This window comes from Lepidochelys kempii, chromosome 3, assembly GCF_965140265.1.
Source record: "Lepidochelys kempii isolate rLepKem1 chromosome 3, rLepKem1.hap2, whole genome shotgun sequence".
NCBI classification, from domain to species: Eukaryota; Metazoa; Chordata; order Testudines; family Cheloniidae; genus Lepidochelys; species Lepidochelys kempii.
Window position 1 is genome coordinate 128846477 of NC_133258.1, and position 15806 is coordinate 128862282.

The 15806-nt window shown below is 39.1% G+C and overlaps 1 protein-coding gene across 9 annotated transcripts in view; it reads left to right on the forward strand.

Annotated features, from left to right (window-relative positions):
* ERMARD (ER membrane associated RNA degradation) overlaps positions 1-15806 on the forward strand; it is a 31562-nt gene that overhangs the window by 4315 nt on the left and 11441 nt on the right. For 5 of the 9 annotated variants that reach the window (XM_073337982.1, XM_073337976.1, XM_073337983.1 and 2 more), the window contains exons 2-11: positions 3056-3192; positions 6014-6179; positions 8053-8192; positions 8784-8885; positions 10177-10266; positions 11566-11663; positions 12485-12621; positions 14095-14209; positions 15119-15221; positions 15646-15675. In XM_073337982.1, the coding sequence (XP_073194083.1) occupies positions 6014-6179; positions 8053-8192; positions 8784-8885; positions 10177-10266; positions 11566-11663; positions 12485-12621; positions 14095-14209; positions 15119-15221; positions 15646-15675 (981 nt within the window). In that variant the 5' untranslated portion in view covers positions 3056-3192. Of the gene's footprint in view, positions 1-24; positions 3193-6013; positions 6180-8052; positions 8193-8783; positions 8886-10176; positions 10267-11565; positions 11664-12484; positions 12622-14094; positions 14210-15118; positions 15222-15645; positions 15676-15806 lie in introns of all 9 variants that reach the window. The other 4 variants (XM_073337978.1, XM_073337977.1, XM_073337981.1 and 1 more) reach the window with 3 other exon arrangements.

The following is a 15806-nucleotide window of genomic DNA, read 5'->3' on the forward strand; positions in this document are numbered from 1 at the left end:
ACACTGTCCCCACATTTTCCACAGGAGTTCGTCCTGGAAGATAACTCGCTGCTGAAGGTGACCTGGGAAGCAAGGGAGGGTCTTCTACTGCAATGAGGATTCCGCCCTGGCCCATATGCAGCTTGCCTGTGTGCAGCAATGGTCCCCCTGTCCGCGGCACTGTGCCGTGAGGGGCAAGTTAGCCTTACTGGGACACGGACCACAGTGGCTCTCCCAAGAAACCTGTGCAAATAAATTGCCCAAGTTCTGGATGAGACCTTTTGAAGAGATCACTGAGGTCGATTACCACGATCTGAGAGAGCACATCAATGCCCTATTCTGCATCTAGGCATGTATGCCGCCCTAACCCTCCTCACCCCAAAAGCCCACACCAAATAACTTTCTTCCCAAAATAAAAACCATTTCCCGGGAACCTCCTCTGGTGTTTGTCCTTCCCCAAGCACCAGCTGCCACGACTGGCTACCTCCTCCGGCCTGAGAACAGCTCCTGGCTGCATGCATCGAGGGATTCCGGGGTGTCTTCCTCCGCCTCAGCACCCTCACTCCCGCTTTGCTGCTGCTGTTGCTCCTCCTCCTCCCACCTTGTTGAGCTGAGCTCTGAAGTGGCCATTGTGATACTCAGAGTGGAGGTGGGGTCGGCCCCAAGTATCACGTCCAGCTCTTTCTAGAAATGGCAGGTCGTGGGGGCAGCACTGGAGCGGCTGTTTGCCTCGCAGGCTTTGCAGTAGGCATTCTGCAGCTCCTTCACTTTAATCCTGCACTGCAGTGTGTCCGGTCATGGCCCCTTTCCATCATGTCCCTTGATATCTGCCCGAAGGTATCATAATTCCTATGGCTGGAGCGCAGCTGGGACTGGACAGCTTCCTCCCCCCAAACACTGATGAGGTCCAGTACCTCGCCATTGCTCCATACTGGGGATCGCCTGGCTCGTGGAGGCATGGTAACCTGGAAAGATTCACTGAGAGAACTCCACGCCTGGCTGAGCAAACAGGAAGGGGATTTTCAAAATTCCTAGAGAATTTAAAGGGTGGGTCTGACGGTTGGTCACCTGAGGGCGGGGCAGTAGAGTTCAAAATGATGACCAGAGGGGCTAGAACAGGCATTGTGGGACACTTCTGGAGGCCGATCAGAGCACAGTAACAGACCAGGGCATCCACACTGGTGCCGCGGCGCTCCAGCGTGGGCGCACAAAACGTTATTCCACTCGCCAAGGTGGAGTACCAGGAGCGGACCAGCCGTGGAGTCAGTGCGCTCTATGTGCCTTTCCAGTGTGGCCGGGTAGTGAGCAAGTGGGCCCAGGGCTCCTTTAATGCTCTGTAACTCGCAAATGTAGCCAAGCCCCGAATTTACCCTAACCTATGTGTGAACATCACCATTGCACAGCTATGCCCAAATTACTGTGTCCTCGCTGTTTCTGGACTTGCCTGTGTGTGTGTCAGCAGCATATGCTATCATTCTTTGTAACAAGGTGCTCTAGAATTCTTTCCCAGTCAGTTGTGGGACAACTTGTCTATCCTTTGGGGGAACTGGGAAAGCATTGGAGAATTAGCAGCACTAGTGTGATTTTGCTTGTCTTCACTGTAAAAGCGTGTGGGTTTCAGACAGAGTTAAAGCAGAACTTGAACTCTAACCCAGCTGTGCTAGCTAGCTGGGGAAGAAAGCACCTCCAAACTCAGGTAAAAAGTTCTTGTGTATGAACCATAACAGCATTGGGTTAAAACTTGGGTAAGAGCAAGGGTTAACTCTGGGATGAATATATTGGGTATATGCTGGGACAGAGGGCTGAAGAAAGAAGAAAAGAGCAGAAGTTTTTCTTGGCAAGCGCACACATGAGTGAACAAAAGTACTTTCAACAAGGTGGGAGGTGTTTACAGGCTACTTGCTGCCTTTGCCCTAAACTTTGTCTACAGAGGAGCGGGGAGAAAATAACTTCCTAAACATCTAGAGCAAAGCCTGGAGCCACAAATAAACTTGCGTCAATTCCTTACTCTTTGCTTATGAGGTAGGAATTTTTATTGGATACTTCCCTTCTGGCCATAATACGTGACATTCCCATACTAGTTTCAAGTACTAAAAGTCTGGACTTTGAGGAGCCATCTATCCAAAACTATTCTCCAGACATGAAAGAACCCTCTATACAAGACTAAAGTGGACTCTTTACTGTTGAAAATACGTGCAGAAAATGGTTCAGCCTGGTAACTTTTATTGCCTGGATCTCTAGGAGAAAAATATAATGAAGTTAGTATACAGCATAGAAACTTCTATCACCTGTGTGTGTGTTTCCTATTGATTTACTAATTGTAATTAAATTCTCAAACAATATATGTAAAACAGCGTGTGGTAATATTTTTGTATGTTTAATTTTTATAATTAATAAATATTTTGAAGTCTGTCACCCCTATTCCCAAACAAAATCAAATGTTTGCCACATTTTCCTCTGATTTAGTTAGAACTATAGGAATTGCCATGTTGGATTAGACTAATGGTCCATCTAGTCCAATATCCTGCATCTGAGAGTGGCCAGCAGCAGAGGAAAAAAAAAAAGCCAGTACCCCCAATAAGCAGATGTGGAATAATCGGTGTGATGTTGCTTTATGGAAATATGCTTATGAGTGTAAATATGACATAATTGGTATATGTTTTATGCTAGATAAGTCATGTAACATATCTTCAAAAGTTATGTTCTTCTGCATGTATTCATCCTATTCATATGCATGTATCATTTTTAAATCTGAAGTTATGAGCTTTGGCTCTGTGCTTGTATTTAAAGTGTTTGCAGTAGAGAGCACCTAAGGCAGATTTGGTCAACATAGTGTGAAGGGGTTATTCAAGTAAATGCAAGTACTTGGTTAACAATAGACCTTGATAGACGCCAGTCCACATCTGAGCTTTCGGTTTGGCCTGTAGACGACTAAGTCATGCATGGACATGTGACTTGCCCATGTAATTCCAAAAGTCCATGTTGAGCTGTGATTCTACACAGGGGGAGAGGCGGGGTTTCATGCACAAGAGAGAAACTATATAAATCCCTGGATACCCCTCCATTTTGTCTTCAGCTGGCTCAAGAGTTAGCCTCTCCACCCCCGAAGGATACCTGAAAGAAACTGGAACAAAGGACAGTAACTACAGGAGTGTGAGTGATTGCTGGACCCAGACTAGAAGGAGGCTAGTCTGTAAAAGAACATCTCTGAGGGTGAGATTTCATCTATAATCACTTTCTTACTGTATTAGGCTTAGACTTGCCTGTTTTATTTTATTTTGCTTGGTAATTCACTTTGTTCTGTCTATTACATGGAAACCACTTAAAGCCTACTTTTTGTATTTAATAAAATCACTTTTTACTTATTAATTAACCCAGAGTATGTATTAATACCTGGGGAGGCAAACAGCTGTGCATATCTCTCTATCAGTGTTATAGAGGGTGAACACTTTATGAGTTTACCCTGTATAAGCTTTATACAGGGTAAAATGGATTTATTTAGAGTTTGGACCCCATTGAGATTTGGGTATCTGAGTGCTGGAGAGAGGAACACTTCTTAAGCTGTTTTCAGTTAAGCCTGCAGCTTGTGGGGGACGTGGCTCAGCCCTGGGTCTGTGTTTGTAGCAGGGTAGCGTGTCTGGCACAACAAGGCAGGGTACTGAAGTCCCAAGCAGGCAGGGAAAATGAGTTTAGAGGTAGTCTCAGCATATTGGCTTAGAGGTAGTCTCAATACATCAGGTGGCAGTTCCTAAGCGGGTTTCTGTGACCCAACCCATCACAATCGGTCCCCAGGAAAGTCTCATCCTAATAGCAAGAGAGCAGTTTAAAACATGAACTATGAGATTTTAATCCCTTCTAGAACTGTTTGCAATAATTGTTGTAACTCAGTATTCTTATTATCAATCTTTCTTAAGGCCAAACATTTAGTAAGAGTCAATATCCCGTGACAATGAGTTCCACAATCTAATGATCAGTTTTGAATTTGCCACCTTTCGCTTTCAGGAATTGTTTCCTTTTGGTAGTGGGGTCTTTCTCACGTAGCTCCTAGTTCGTAGTTTCTCACCACTACTAATTATATATTTTTATCAGACCCAGTTTTGTTCATTTCCTTGCTAAAGGAAATTATCTTAATTTTTTCAGTGTCTTCATAGGAGAGTTTTTCTATGCCTCTGATTATAGAATCATAGAATTTAAGGCCAGAATGGACCACCAGATTGTATTAATAATCTAGTCTGACCTGCACATCACAGGGCACTAAACCTAATCCACGTATCCTTGCATTGAGCCCAGTAACCAGGATTAGACTAACATATTACAAAATCCTGTAAGGTCTGTTAGTTCAAATATTTCCTTCCAATGTATATTGAAATTCATCTATCATCACGTTGCCCGTTTACCCAGTATGGGGAAGTCACTCTGAAGTTCCTCAGTCGTCTCTGGACTTTAACTCTGTGTTATCTGCAGACTTTGCTTTCTCACTCCTTATTCCCCCTTTCCCACATAATTTAATGCATATATTAACCAACACTAGACCTAATATGGAAACTTGGTAAACTACTGGCTTGATGAAAATTGGCCATTTGTCTGCTTGGTTTTTTGTCTTGGTCATTTTTCATCCATGACAAGACTATTTTCTGAGTCCATGACTCGTTTCTTTAGTAGCATCTTGTGAGAGACCTTGTCAAAGGCCTTCTGAAAGCCTAAGTAAAATACTCCTATTTGTGTAGCATGTAGGGAAACTGTCGGTTGATATGTGGGGGATGGTAAGAAGGTATTTAGTAATGGGAGTCTTGGGGCTTTTTTCTTTCTTTCTTTCTTGTGATGAGCCTACTAAGAGAGAGATTGTGTGCTTGGATTTGAACTGTTGTGTTGGATTAAAAACATCCATTTTTTTTTAAGCTTGTGGTGTTTAGAACTTAAGATAGGCACAAGATGTATCTAAATAAATGTCACAAGTGAATCCATCTGTCTTCAGGTAAAACCTGAATGCATGTGGGTTACTTGTGGGTAGACATTTGGATATTTACTACTTCATTTCCCGTCATACTGCTCATTTTTCATAGTTCAGTGCACTCTTCAAAAAAAGTTTCAGCACTTTCATTGTTAATTTTAAACTTACTGGTAATTGGATTTATACTTCTGCTTTGGAATAATTTCGCTTTTCTGTTTATAGTGGTTTGGAAGCTGTTTATGCATAGAATTTGTCATTCCCTTTGCTCACTCTGGAGCATGTAAATTCTGCAAGACACTTTTATTTTCTCAAAGGAACTTCAGGGCCTATGGTTTCACCCTTTGTAAACAATGCTTCAAGCAGTATTAATTCCCACAGAAATCCAGGAGGTAAGCAGGAGATGTTGAAATGGATGCTGGTTCTGTTCTTTATTCTACTTTCTTCACACCTTACAGAAGAGAGATCCCATTCAGGAGTTCTATTCTGAAGTGTGAGAAGATGATGCAAATACACTATTTCTTCTTTCTCCTTCTACATCCTCACCATCCTGTGTTGTTCTGCTCATTTAGGTTGCTCTCACATATGTGGTGGGAACTTGTATTATAGCATCCTTTGCTATTGAGGGAGGGGGGGCAGTTGTTGTCCCAGAATTTAGGGTTTGCTCTCCCCCAGATTTTTCATACATCTGTATGCGCCACTTGTTGGCCCCTCCCAGGGCATAATGTAATCACATATAACTTTCCTATGCTGACACAACCTTGCTGTCTCTCCCTCCCCCATTTTTTTCTGAAATGATGCCCCTGATTATAGTATTGAATGGACTTTAGTTGGATCATCATGTTGAACACAATTGTAAACACATACTTTAGATTACAGTATCACTAAGTATCAGAGTAGCAGCCGTGTTAGTCTGTATCCGGAAAAAGAAAAGGAGGACTTGTGGCACCTTAGAGACTAACCAATTTATTTGAGCATAAGCTTTCGTGAGCTACAGCTCACTTCATCGGATGCAATCACTAAGTAGTGACTTGTTTTATACTCTTTTTCCTGATAATCGGAAGTACCCTTTGTTTTGTGTTCCAGATGTCACTAGCTGACCCAGTCACCAGCTGTCTTTCCCCTGCAGTGCATTATATGGTTTGCAAACTTGGATTTGAGATAGACAGCCATTCTGTTAATAGTATTGTGTCTGAAAATGGTGAAGTATGTTGGAGAACAATCACAGAGCTTGTGTATTACCTTGAATCAGGTCAGTGTTTGCTTTAGAGCTATTGTGTGTTGTGTCTGAAAGCAAAAACAAAATGCAGTTTTGAGGTAGACCTAGCATGGTTAGGACATTGTATTATAGTACAGCAACAGCTGCATCACAGGTTGTGTTACAGAATTCACTTTTAAAAAGAGCTTTAAATCTTTATTGCGGGAGGGGGGTAAACAAAAAACCCCATTGAAATGGTAAAAACCAAAACATAGAATATATACTTTAAATACTATCTGATTTTTTTAAAATCCTGGTCGCTGGATGAAAAATTAATTGGTACGGAGAGAATAGGTTTAAAATTACCTCTCTTGTGGATTTCCCCTCCCAGCCAGATGTTGTTTTTCTTTGTACCCCTCTTGCAAGAAATCTGAAAGACTCTGATACCTGCCCTTGGATTGTTGCTCCCCCCCTTCCCCCCTGTGCTGATTCCTAGCACACCAGTTATATAGAGGTAGTATTTCTTTCTGAAGCATTTTATAATACTTTAGCCACAATGGAAAAAGAGCAACAAGGTGAACCTGCTGAATTTTCATTTGATAAATCTGCTGTAGCACAAATGCTGTCACTTGGTTCCAGGGATGGTAGAAATGAGAGAAGTTACGTTGTCTGCCTCAGTCATGTGTAGTAGTTACATATGTGAGTACAGCTTACAGGGGATGTTATTTTTTCCCCCATGGCATGCTAACTTGATCCTAAAGAGAAGAGTTGATATAACACTTAAAAAAAAAAAAAGTACATGTACTGGGTCATATCCCCAGACACTTTTCAGTTGAAGTCAATGGAGTTTCACCTACTTACATGAGCTAGGAATCTGGTCCATTATGTCAGCAGGACCTGTAGCAAGCAGCCTTTACAGCTTTGTCATTTCTATCCTGATCCCAGCACAGCTATCATTCCCACCTTTGTTTGAGAGACTGCCAATTATACCAACTCATATGGTGGTTTTATGATTCGTTTTCTCATGTCATTTATGCAAGACGTTATTACTTGTCTCTGTACTGGAGTTGGTAGAGATAATAGGCAAGTGCATTATAAATCATTATTCTACTCGGCCCTCTGCAATATATCTTTAATTTGTGCACCATTTATTTTTGTAACAAATACTTTGTTGAGCAACTTGATATATTGCTTATCTCTTCTCTCTTCCCGGCCACTTTATACTTATGGGTGAATGTACTGGCCTTCCAAAAATGATGGTCCTGTAGTTAAGGCATGGGGCTGGGAGTTCTGGGTTCTGTTCCCATCTCTGTGACCTTTATGAAATCCCTTAAAACTAGGTTCTGCAAGCTCAGCCTCCCTTTCTACTCCTGCATTTTGTAAGCACACAATGTTTAGATACCTAAGAAATTGTCTGAGCCCATGTTTGGAAACACACAGTTTAAAGTTGTTTTTATCTGTAAAACATAGAGGCAAAATATTAGAATATGACATTCATGATAACTGTCAAACAGGAAATCTCTTTAGAGTATGTAGGAAAGAGAAGCAACTACCTGTATTTCAAGTTATTAGATAAGACAAGTATCTGGAAGTATTTTTTTCTCATATGAATGAGTTTTTCCATTGGAACAGGGCTTTAAAAAAATCCCTTTAGCTTGCATACCTTAAATTTAAAAAAAGTTTTTACCTTTCCTTATTTAGGATAGGTACTTATTCTTGTCTTGTTTTCCGTTGTAACCTTTCCTTCATTTTCCATCTACTACAAGTGTCCTATTGACCTGGCAGAATAATCTGTGTAGGGTGAGAGGGACTTTTGATTTTTAAAACATATAGCCTGACGAGAACAAGTTTAGTTCTCCATAGGATTTGAGACAGTGGACCTTTTGAACTTCGCTGCTGTGACCACCCTTTTATTTTTAATTTTAAGATCAAAATGTGGATTACATAAAAAGTGTGCAGCTGTTAGGACCTTTATGTGAATCTGTTCATTTGCATCTACAATCCCTGACCATGGAACAGTTTGAAGTTCAATACTCATTGTGGTTCCAGTGGACAAACTGTACGGAGGTATGAAAACTAATATTGGCAGTAAATATTTTAAATTATGCAGCTGTCTGAAGAGTTTGGGACCAGATTACACAAAAGTAAACAGCAAAGCAAAATACCCTCTGAAGCTTTCAGAATTTGAAACTAATTGGCATCCTATGAAGTAATAGGGTAAGAACTATGCTGAAATATGCTACAATTTATCCATGTTATCACAATCAAAAAATCTACTAAATATTTTTGGCCCGTGCCAACAGATGAGTAGGACTGTCTTTGCTTTTCTGTGAAGCCTAATATGTTTGTTTGCTTCTTTGTAAGGGTCCTTCTTTTGTTGAATTGTTTTTCTGTGTCAGAAATCAAAGTCTGGGTACTGCATGAACAGAGAGTTAAAATGGTGATCTTGCCAACTTCTTCTGCAATCTGGTCTCATGGACAGAGAAGTCTTTATATATTTGTATATGAGTGGTGGGGGAAATCTTTGAGGAAAAACTTGGGAGACTTCATTTCAGCTAACCCTATTGGTTTGTATGTGTTTGACAGCTTTCTTCAGTTTTTATGTAAGTTCACTGATAGTGTGAAACATAACTTTTCCCCTCTCTTCTGACCTCACAGCTACTTCTTGAAGTGTTTGCTGCATTGGAGAGCATGGAAGCTACAGCAATTGCACTTAGCTTAATGAAACTAACATCCTGTCTGGAGCGAGCCTTGGGTGATGTAAGTGCAAACAGTTAAGGCTGTGCTGAAGTTTTGGTTTAAGAAGCTAAGAAATGTGCTTGCAGATCTTACTATAGTTGAAACTAGGATTCTGTTGTATCTGTTAATAGATAGGGCAGCCTGTAAGATATAAGCCTCATATACTGCCTTGAAATCTGGGTGCCAGCTGGTAATTTCCGTTCTTGACCTAATTACAAGGTTAAAGGAGACTGACTAATTAATTAAGGATATTAGAACAGTAAAATATCTTGTTGTGACTTAAAAGACCCCCAACCTGTTTCTCTGTATGACCCGTGGAAGCCTGAAAATAAAATCTGATCACTAACTGGAAGCTTGTCTCCAGATTTCTTATTTTATAGCATACTGTAGAGTGTTGGGCTGCTTGCAGAGTCCATTTCTACATGAAATAGAAGTAATTTTACTGCTTTGGCTTTGCTTTTCATGCAAATTCCTTTATGGTGCCCACTAGTTTAAAACAATTTTGTTCTATATTTTGGCCAAAGTGGTCTTTAAGAACAAGGAATGGTTTGCCTTTATGTTGCACGCCTTTTGCCCTTGTATCCTAAAATTTAATTTCTCAGTAGTAAAAGTTCACAACTCCCAGCCTGTGTTCCTGGAATAATGTCTAGAGAAAAGATGGTCTCTGAAGAATTCTTCAGTTTCTTTACTACATCAAAAATCCAGCTTTGGCTTCCAGTATTGGAGAAATGAAAAATTGGGCATATGATCTGATCTGTAGCTGGTTGGTGGCTCTTCACGGAACTCCGGAACTACATTTGACTCTCATAGCAGGTCCTCAGGAATGTCCTAATTCATGAGCCTCACTTAGCCTTTTCCAGTAAATGCTATTGGATTGTGTGCTTAAACCCGCTGTTGAGGTGCCTCCGCACCCACCCCTTTTTTGTACTCTACATTCTCTCCACTAAGCTTCTTGCCATGCCTCTTCCTCACCAAATTCTTGCCTCTTTGTAGAAATAATTTACCAATTCATTTCTAGTTAGGGTTTGTCTATCTTCTTTCTAGTACTGGAATTAAAGTGGCACTGGAATCAGAGAAACGACTTATGTAAGAGTCTATGATTTAGATGATTTGATTCATGATAGAGTTTCTTATTCCAATTTGTCCTTGTTATCATCTCATGAAACTTCAAAGTAGAGGGTTTGTTTTAAATGTTTTATTAGTTGAACTGAGTGTGAATGTAGAAATGAAATAGTTGTATACTTGAAATATTTAAATATATATTGGGATATATCCATCTTTATTTCACAATATCCTGCTTTGATTTTTTTAGGTTTTCTTACTAATTGGTAAGGACTGTCCATTCCTTTTAAGAGATTTGCTTGCATCTCAGGAGCTTGCTACAGTCTTTGGACAATCTGTGGTGAGTATATGGTTTTTGAAGTCAGTTCATACTGCATGTGAGGTGCATTGTCCTTTTTATAAGATGACTAGGTTCCAAGCAAACTACAACTTAAGTTGAACAAGCGTTTGTAAATATTGTAGTATGTACATAGTTGATATCCCTTTCCAAATGTTACTTAATTACAACAAGTAGTCGACTGGGGGAGGGAACAGTGCAAGAATGTTAGCTAAAATTTTAATCTTAAGTGGAAATATGTTTTTATGGTGATGTACATATATTAATGCTCTTATATTCTGTATAGTCTCCAACCAAAAATCTACATATGTGAAAATTAACATCAGACATTACAGAAATTTAAACATTTTAGGTTTATGGCTTCTAGAATGCAATGTTACAAACTATAATAGTCCAATACAAGCCAGAAGATGTCACATCCAAACAGCTTAGTTTTAAAAGAATTTGCCACTATGTTGTTGTGAAATGCCTTCTAAAGTTCCCAGAAGTCGTAATTTTCATAGTGATGCAGAGCAGCTGGCCAAAAAAAGGGTATGGTATTTTTCTGGTAGTGCTTACATCATGCTAGGCTTTTTATGTGAACAAGAGAAAAGTTACAGTTTCTGCTCAAAGAATTTTCACTTCTAAAAAGAGATAGTGGGAATACAGACATGAGTTATTTGATATTGCTTCAGAGGTTTAGTGTGTTTGTGTATTTATACAGTAGTTTAAACCAATATATAACATATATTTCATAAGGATGACCTTTGGGTTTTGATAGTACATGCAATCCAAGTTTCACAAATAAACAATCAGCAGAGTTTGAGACTTTTTTTTTCTCTTGTGGACGTGAATCTGGAAGATCCAACCTGACTAAAGAAGTTCCAACTCTTGGGTCAAGTTCTGCTCTGTTACATTAGTATAAATGTATTGATTTATATTAAATTATTGGGGATTTATACACTAGAATATTGAGCAAAATTTGGTCCCATTTGTTTGTTCTTCCTGATCCAGCATAGTTTGTAACTAGTGATAGACGGGCTTTGCCTATTTTTTTTTTTTCCCATAAAAAACTGAGTAAAGTACAAACAAAATAGGGAAAAAACCCTTCTTTTAGAGTGTGGCATGCATCACGAGTGAATTATTTTTGTGGCTTTTGTTGTAAACCATGATCAATCATCTTGATGGGGCTAAGCTTAAGGACGCTCCTTGAAGATATTAATATCAGCTAAAATAGTCTTTCACATTTTCTAGGAGGAGAAGGGCATACAAAAGTTGAAATATATATTTCCTTATGTAGTAATTATCCTCTGTCCCAATTAGATGAATGTGCTAAGAGTATTCATTGGGTCTCCATATGGTCTAAATCTCCGTAACATTTTGTGGCATGGATTTGCTTCCCCTCAGGAAATTCCTGCAAAGTAAGTTACCAGTGAAGTGTTTCCAAATGTCTCTCTTTTTTTTTTGGTCTGTCAGGTTGCAAGCTGTAGAGGAGCATTCAGCATAACCAATAGCTCTCTCTCTTGAAATGAAAAACTGGTACACTTCCTTTTTTTTACCAATCCGCTTCCAACTGACTATTTCAACCCTAAATGAAACTAGTGAACAGAGTCTGTATTTGTGGTTGAATGGAGGCAGGGCAGAGCACAGGGGAAACTCATGGCAACACTTCACAATTTTATTTTTTAAAACTGCTGCCTTGTACTAGCACTGCCATGGCCAATGATTTTCCCAGCTCTGCTCCAGATATGTCTCAGTTGGTTAGTCAAGTTTCATTTTGTGTTTGGGTGAGTGGGGAATTTATTCAAGGGCTGTTTTTGCTTTGGTGTTAAACTTTGAGTTTAATGTATTTAATTGTGCTGATAGGGAAGTGAGTGAGTCAGTGCTGTTTTTCAGAAACCTGATGCCTTGTGTGTTAGAGAAAGTGATTTGAGCAGCAGTGGGAATAAGCAAGTGCAAAAGGTACGGGAATGGGGTAAATAGAAAAGCTAACAGACACAGCTCGAAAGTGGGTTTTTATAATTCCTTATGTTTTCCTTCACCGAATCAGATGTTAGGTATTTGCACTCAGGTGACAGGGAGAGAGGGAGGATTGGATTTGTTGCTTTAAAAAGGCAATAATCTCAAGATTTTGTGCATGGAGATTTCTTTAGAATGTCCCCGTGCCACAAACATCAATTTTTCTGGAATATATGTACAATTTCCCTTCTAACATATTGTGATGTTGTGGTATTTCCCCTAGATATTGCTCTATGCTGCTTATTTTAACTGCAGGATTGGGCCAGTTGCTAAAGATATACCTATTGCAAACTGAAACCATTTTAGTACATCGACCTTATATAGCCTTCACTAACTTAAAGGAGTTGGACATTTTTCCAGGCAAGTATCTAATTGTTAACAAGCTGTGACATTTTAAGATTGGCTCCTGAATTCTTTGTAAACGGAAAATTACCATTGGAAACAATGGCTGTTCCACAGTTCTAGGACTGAGCCCTTAATTAAGACATCTGTGTGTACTGCTGTTAAATGAAGAAAGTAAATTGCATAAATATTTTTAATACACTTAATAGAGTGTAAATAAATACATGTAAATAGGTAGAATGTAAACAAATGGAAAAAGAATGTCTAAAATCTAAATTGGGCATTTAAGCCCATGAAGTCTAAGCTTGTTTATAAGCATTCTAACTCTTTGCAGAGTCAGTGTTTCATTCAGCCACGTGGGCTTGTGAAGGGCTTCATTCTGCACCCAACAGTCCTGAGGGAGGGCAAGGTGTAGTGCTCTTCTCTGGCAGAAGCCCCAGGATATGGCAGCAGTAGCATCTTTTTTTTTTTTTTGTCCAGGATTCTCTAGAAACCCCGCTAGTAGAGGCTGACTGAGGGGAATTTCTTAGATTCCCTAGCTATGTCCCTCCTTGGGCAACGCCTCCCACTCTGTGGGTGGCACCAGTATGCTCCAAGACCTTCAGCTTAATGGGGGTTATGGACACTTTTGTGTTACATTGACCCACTTCCAGGTGGACTCTCATTCTGCTGGTGGAACCACCCAGGCCTCTGAAGGCAAAATCCAGCCCAACATTCAGCTCTCCAGTATTACAAAATTATACAGCTGCTTCTGAATTTGTCCTTTGCCATATCATTGTGCTTCAGAATCTAAGCTTTCTTTTAGAAAAGAAGTTATTTCTAGTCCTTATGGTTACAGAGAAAAGCTTCATAATGTGAACCTAATGCAAGGCAATGCAGTAATGTCTGAGAGTCCAGGTTGCCTGACACAATGGTTTTGAGAGGCATTTATTGTGTTGAGTTGTCAACTATGAAACCTAAAAATGACAATTTGAGGGACACAGAAAAATGAAAATGTAGGGACAGCACAAAATTGAATTAATATTGAACTATCACAGGGGTTACTATACTGACTCTTAATTAAATTAAATGAATAATAAAACCTACACTTTCTAAATTTATCTGAAGGTGATGCAGAACTTCCACCATAGTGCCACAGAACTCAGGTCAATCTTGCTGTGGAATGCTAGCCTTGCCAGTAGGCAGCAACCAGTTTTTAAAATTCATGCGTTATTCTAGTCTGTCATGTCCAACAGCTCACTGGTAATGCATCTTATTATCACTCTTCTCAGTTTTTGAGCTTAAAAATGTTTTTAACTGTACAGCTTTATTTAGTTAACATTAAAAGGCTTAACCAAGTAATTGAATAGCTGTTAGATCTCTCTACAGATTAAGCGGAAATAATTTGTATTTTCGAATGAAGTGCTTTGAATAATTCCTCTTCAATAAGTCTAACTCTCTACATTTCAGTATATATTGTTAATTTAAACAAATGTTTTTGCTGATTTGTAGACATTAATCATGAAGCACTTTCCTTAACGGAGGAAATAGCAAAGATATCCAGTTTTGTATTAAAAACAATGTTACCATTTTGGATTGCTGCGCTAACAGCTTTCAGGCAACACAGGTAACAGAACTGCGCTATTACATTTTCCTTCATTTTTTTTTTTCCTTACTAATTTCAAAATGATTTTTTTACCACAGGCATCCATTATTTATGGAATAATCTGTTAGCTTGCAAGGCCTTATGAACCAGAAGCATTAATGGCATCTAAATGTGTTAGACTAGCCTCATGCAAGTGTACAATTCATGGAGCTGGCATTCAGGTTTGATTGTACACCGGACCCTCACTGGAACGCGCGACTATATAGCGCGAATTCGCATATAATGCGGTCGCGGCCATGGATCCCAAATTTAATTACTTTAATTGCAATTCATTTTAACGCAGTACCACACATGGATCCCAAATCCCTCATTCTAGCGAGGGTCCTGTGTATTTGCATTAAACTCTGTTTTCATTAGAATGCAGCATGGTGTCAGAATTAAATATTACACTTTTTTTATGTGAAACCCTTGTATGAGAGAATAGCAGACCTCTTCAATAGACAAGTGGCAGCCAGAATTCTAAACTAGACTTTGAAGTCAGCGTAAGAGTTTACATGACAATCACAGAAAAATTGAGACCAAGAAACAGAGCATTATAATAAATTAATTGAAAAAAAAATTGAAATATGCAAACTTTGCACGTTTGCGGATCTGTGTAATCATATGCAGTGTTAGTTCTGTCTTCCCTTCCCATTATATGCTACACCAACCTGTCACATCATGTCTTTATTTAGATTATAAGCTATTTTCGGAGCAGGGTTTGTCATTTATTGCACCCAACACAATTGACCCTGATCTTGATTGGGTGCCCAGTGTACCACTGTAATACAAATTTTAATAAGTGCTTATGGACAGCCATAGCTTCCACAAAGATCAGTGTGTGTTTAAAGAAAAAACTAAAAGCTTACATGCATTCCTCTAATTTTGCAGGTATGCTGACTGTGTTATACTGTTACTCCCTCAGCTGGAAACTGGACTTAGATTACTCTTCACCACAGTTAATAAGTGTCCAAATAGACTGTTAACTGCTGAGGTAGGGTTTTTTATGACCGTGGTACCTTTTATTAATATATTATTAATAACAAGCTTCAAACATGTCCTAAAATAGTTTAATATTATACTTAAACAAGTAGCTTTTAAGTGAACAATATAGTTTGATCTTTTTACAGACCCCTGGTACGCCTTTTAGAGTGTCACATGATAGCTCTCTTCCTTTGTTTACAGAGGTTTGAAAAGTACAACAGTATGGCATTGCCACTTGAATGTAATAACTTAGAGTGGAAAACTGCTTATGCTGTTTTTACCTCTTTTCTTACCTTAAAGGGATGATTCCAATTTATAGCAACTCTGGTTTGTCATGGTAATTAAATAACAATTCAATATGTAAGTGCAGTTAGTGTCACCGCTTTTTGTTTCTGAAAATGGAATTATTACTATGGTATTTTTTTCTATTGTAGTCGTCTTCTCTTTATACCACCTTTGATGAGGTAAGTTATCTGTAAAATCTTTTGGAATATTTGAACACATGTTATTTCTTTACAGTAAAGTGTTCATTATAGAATTCAAGCCCAGAGAAAGAGGGAAATAAATAAATTTAAAGATACTAATGCCTATCATC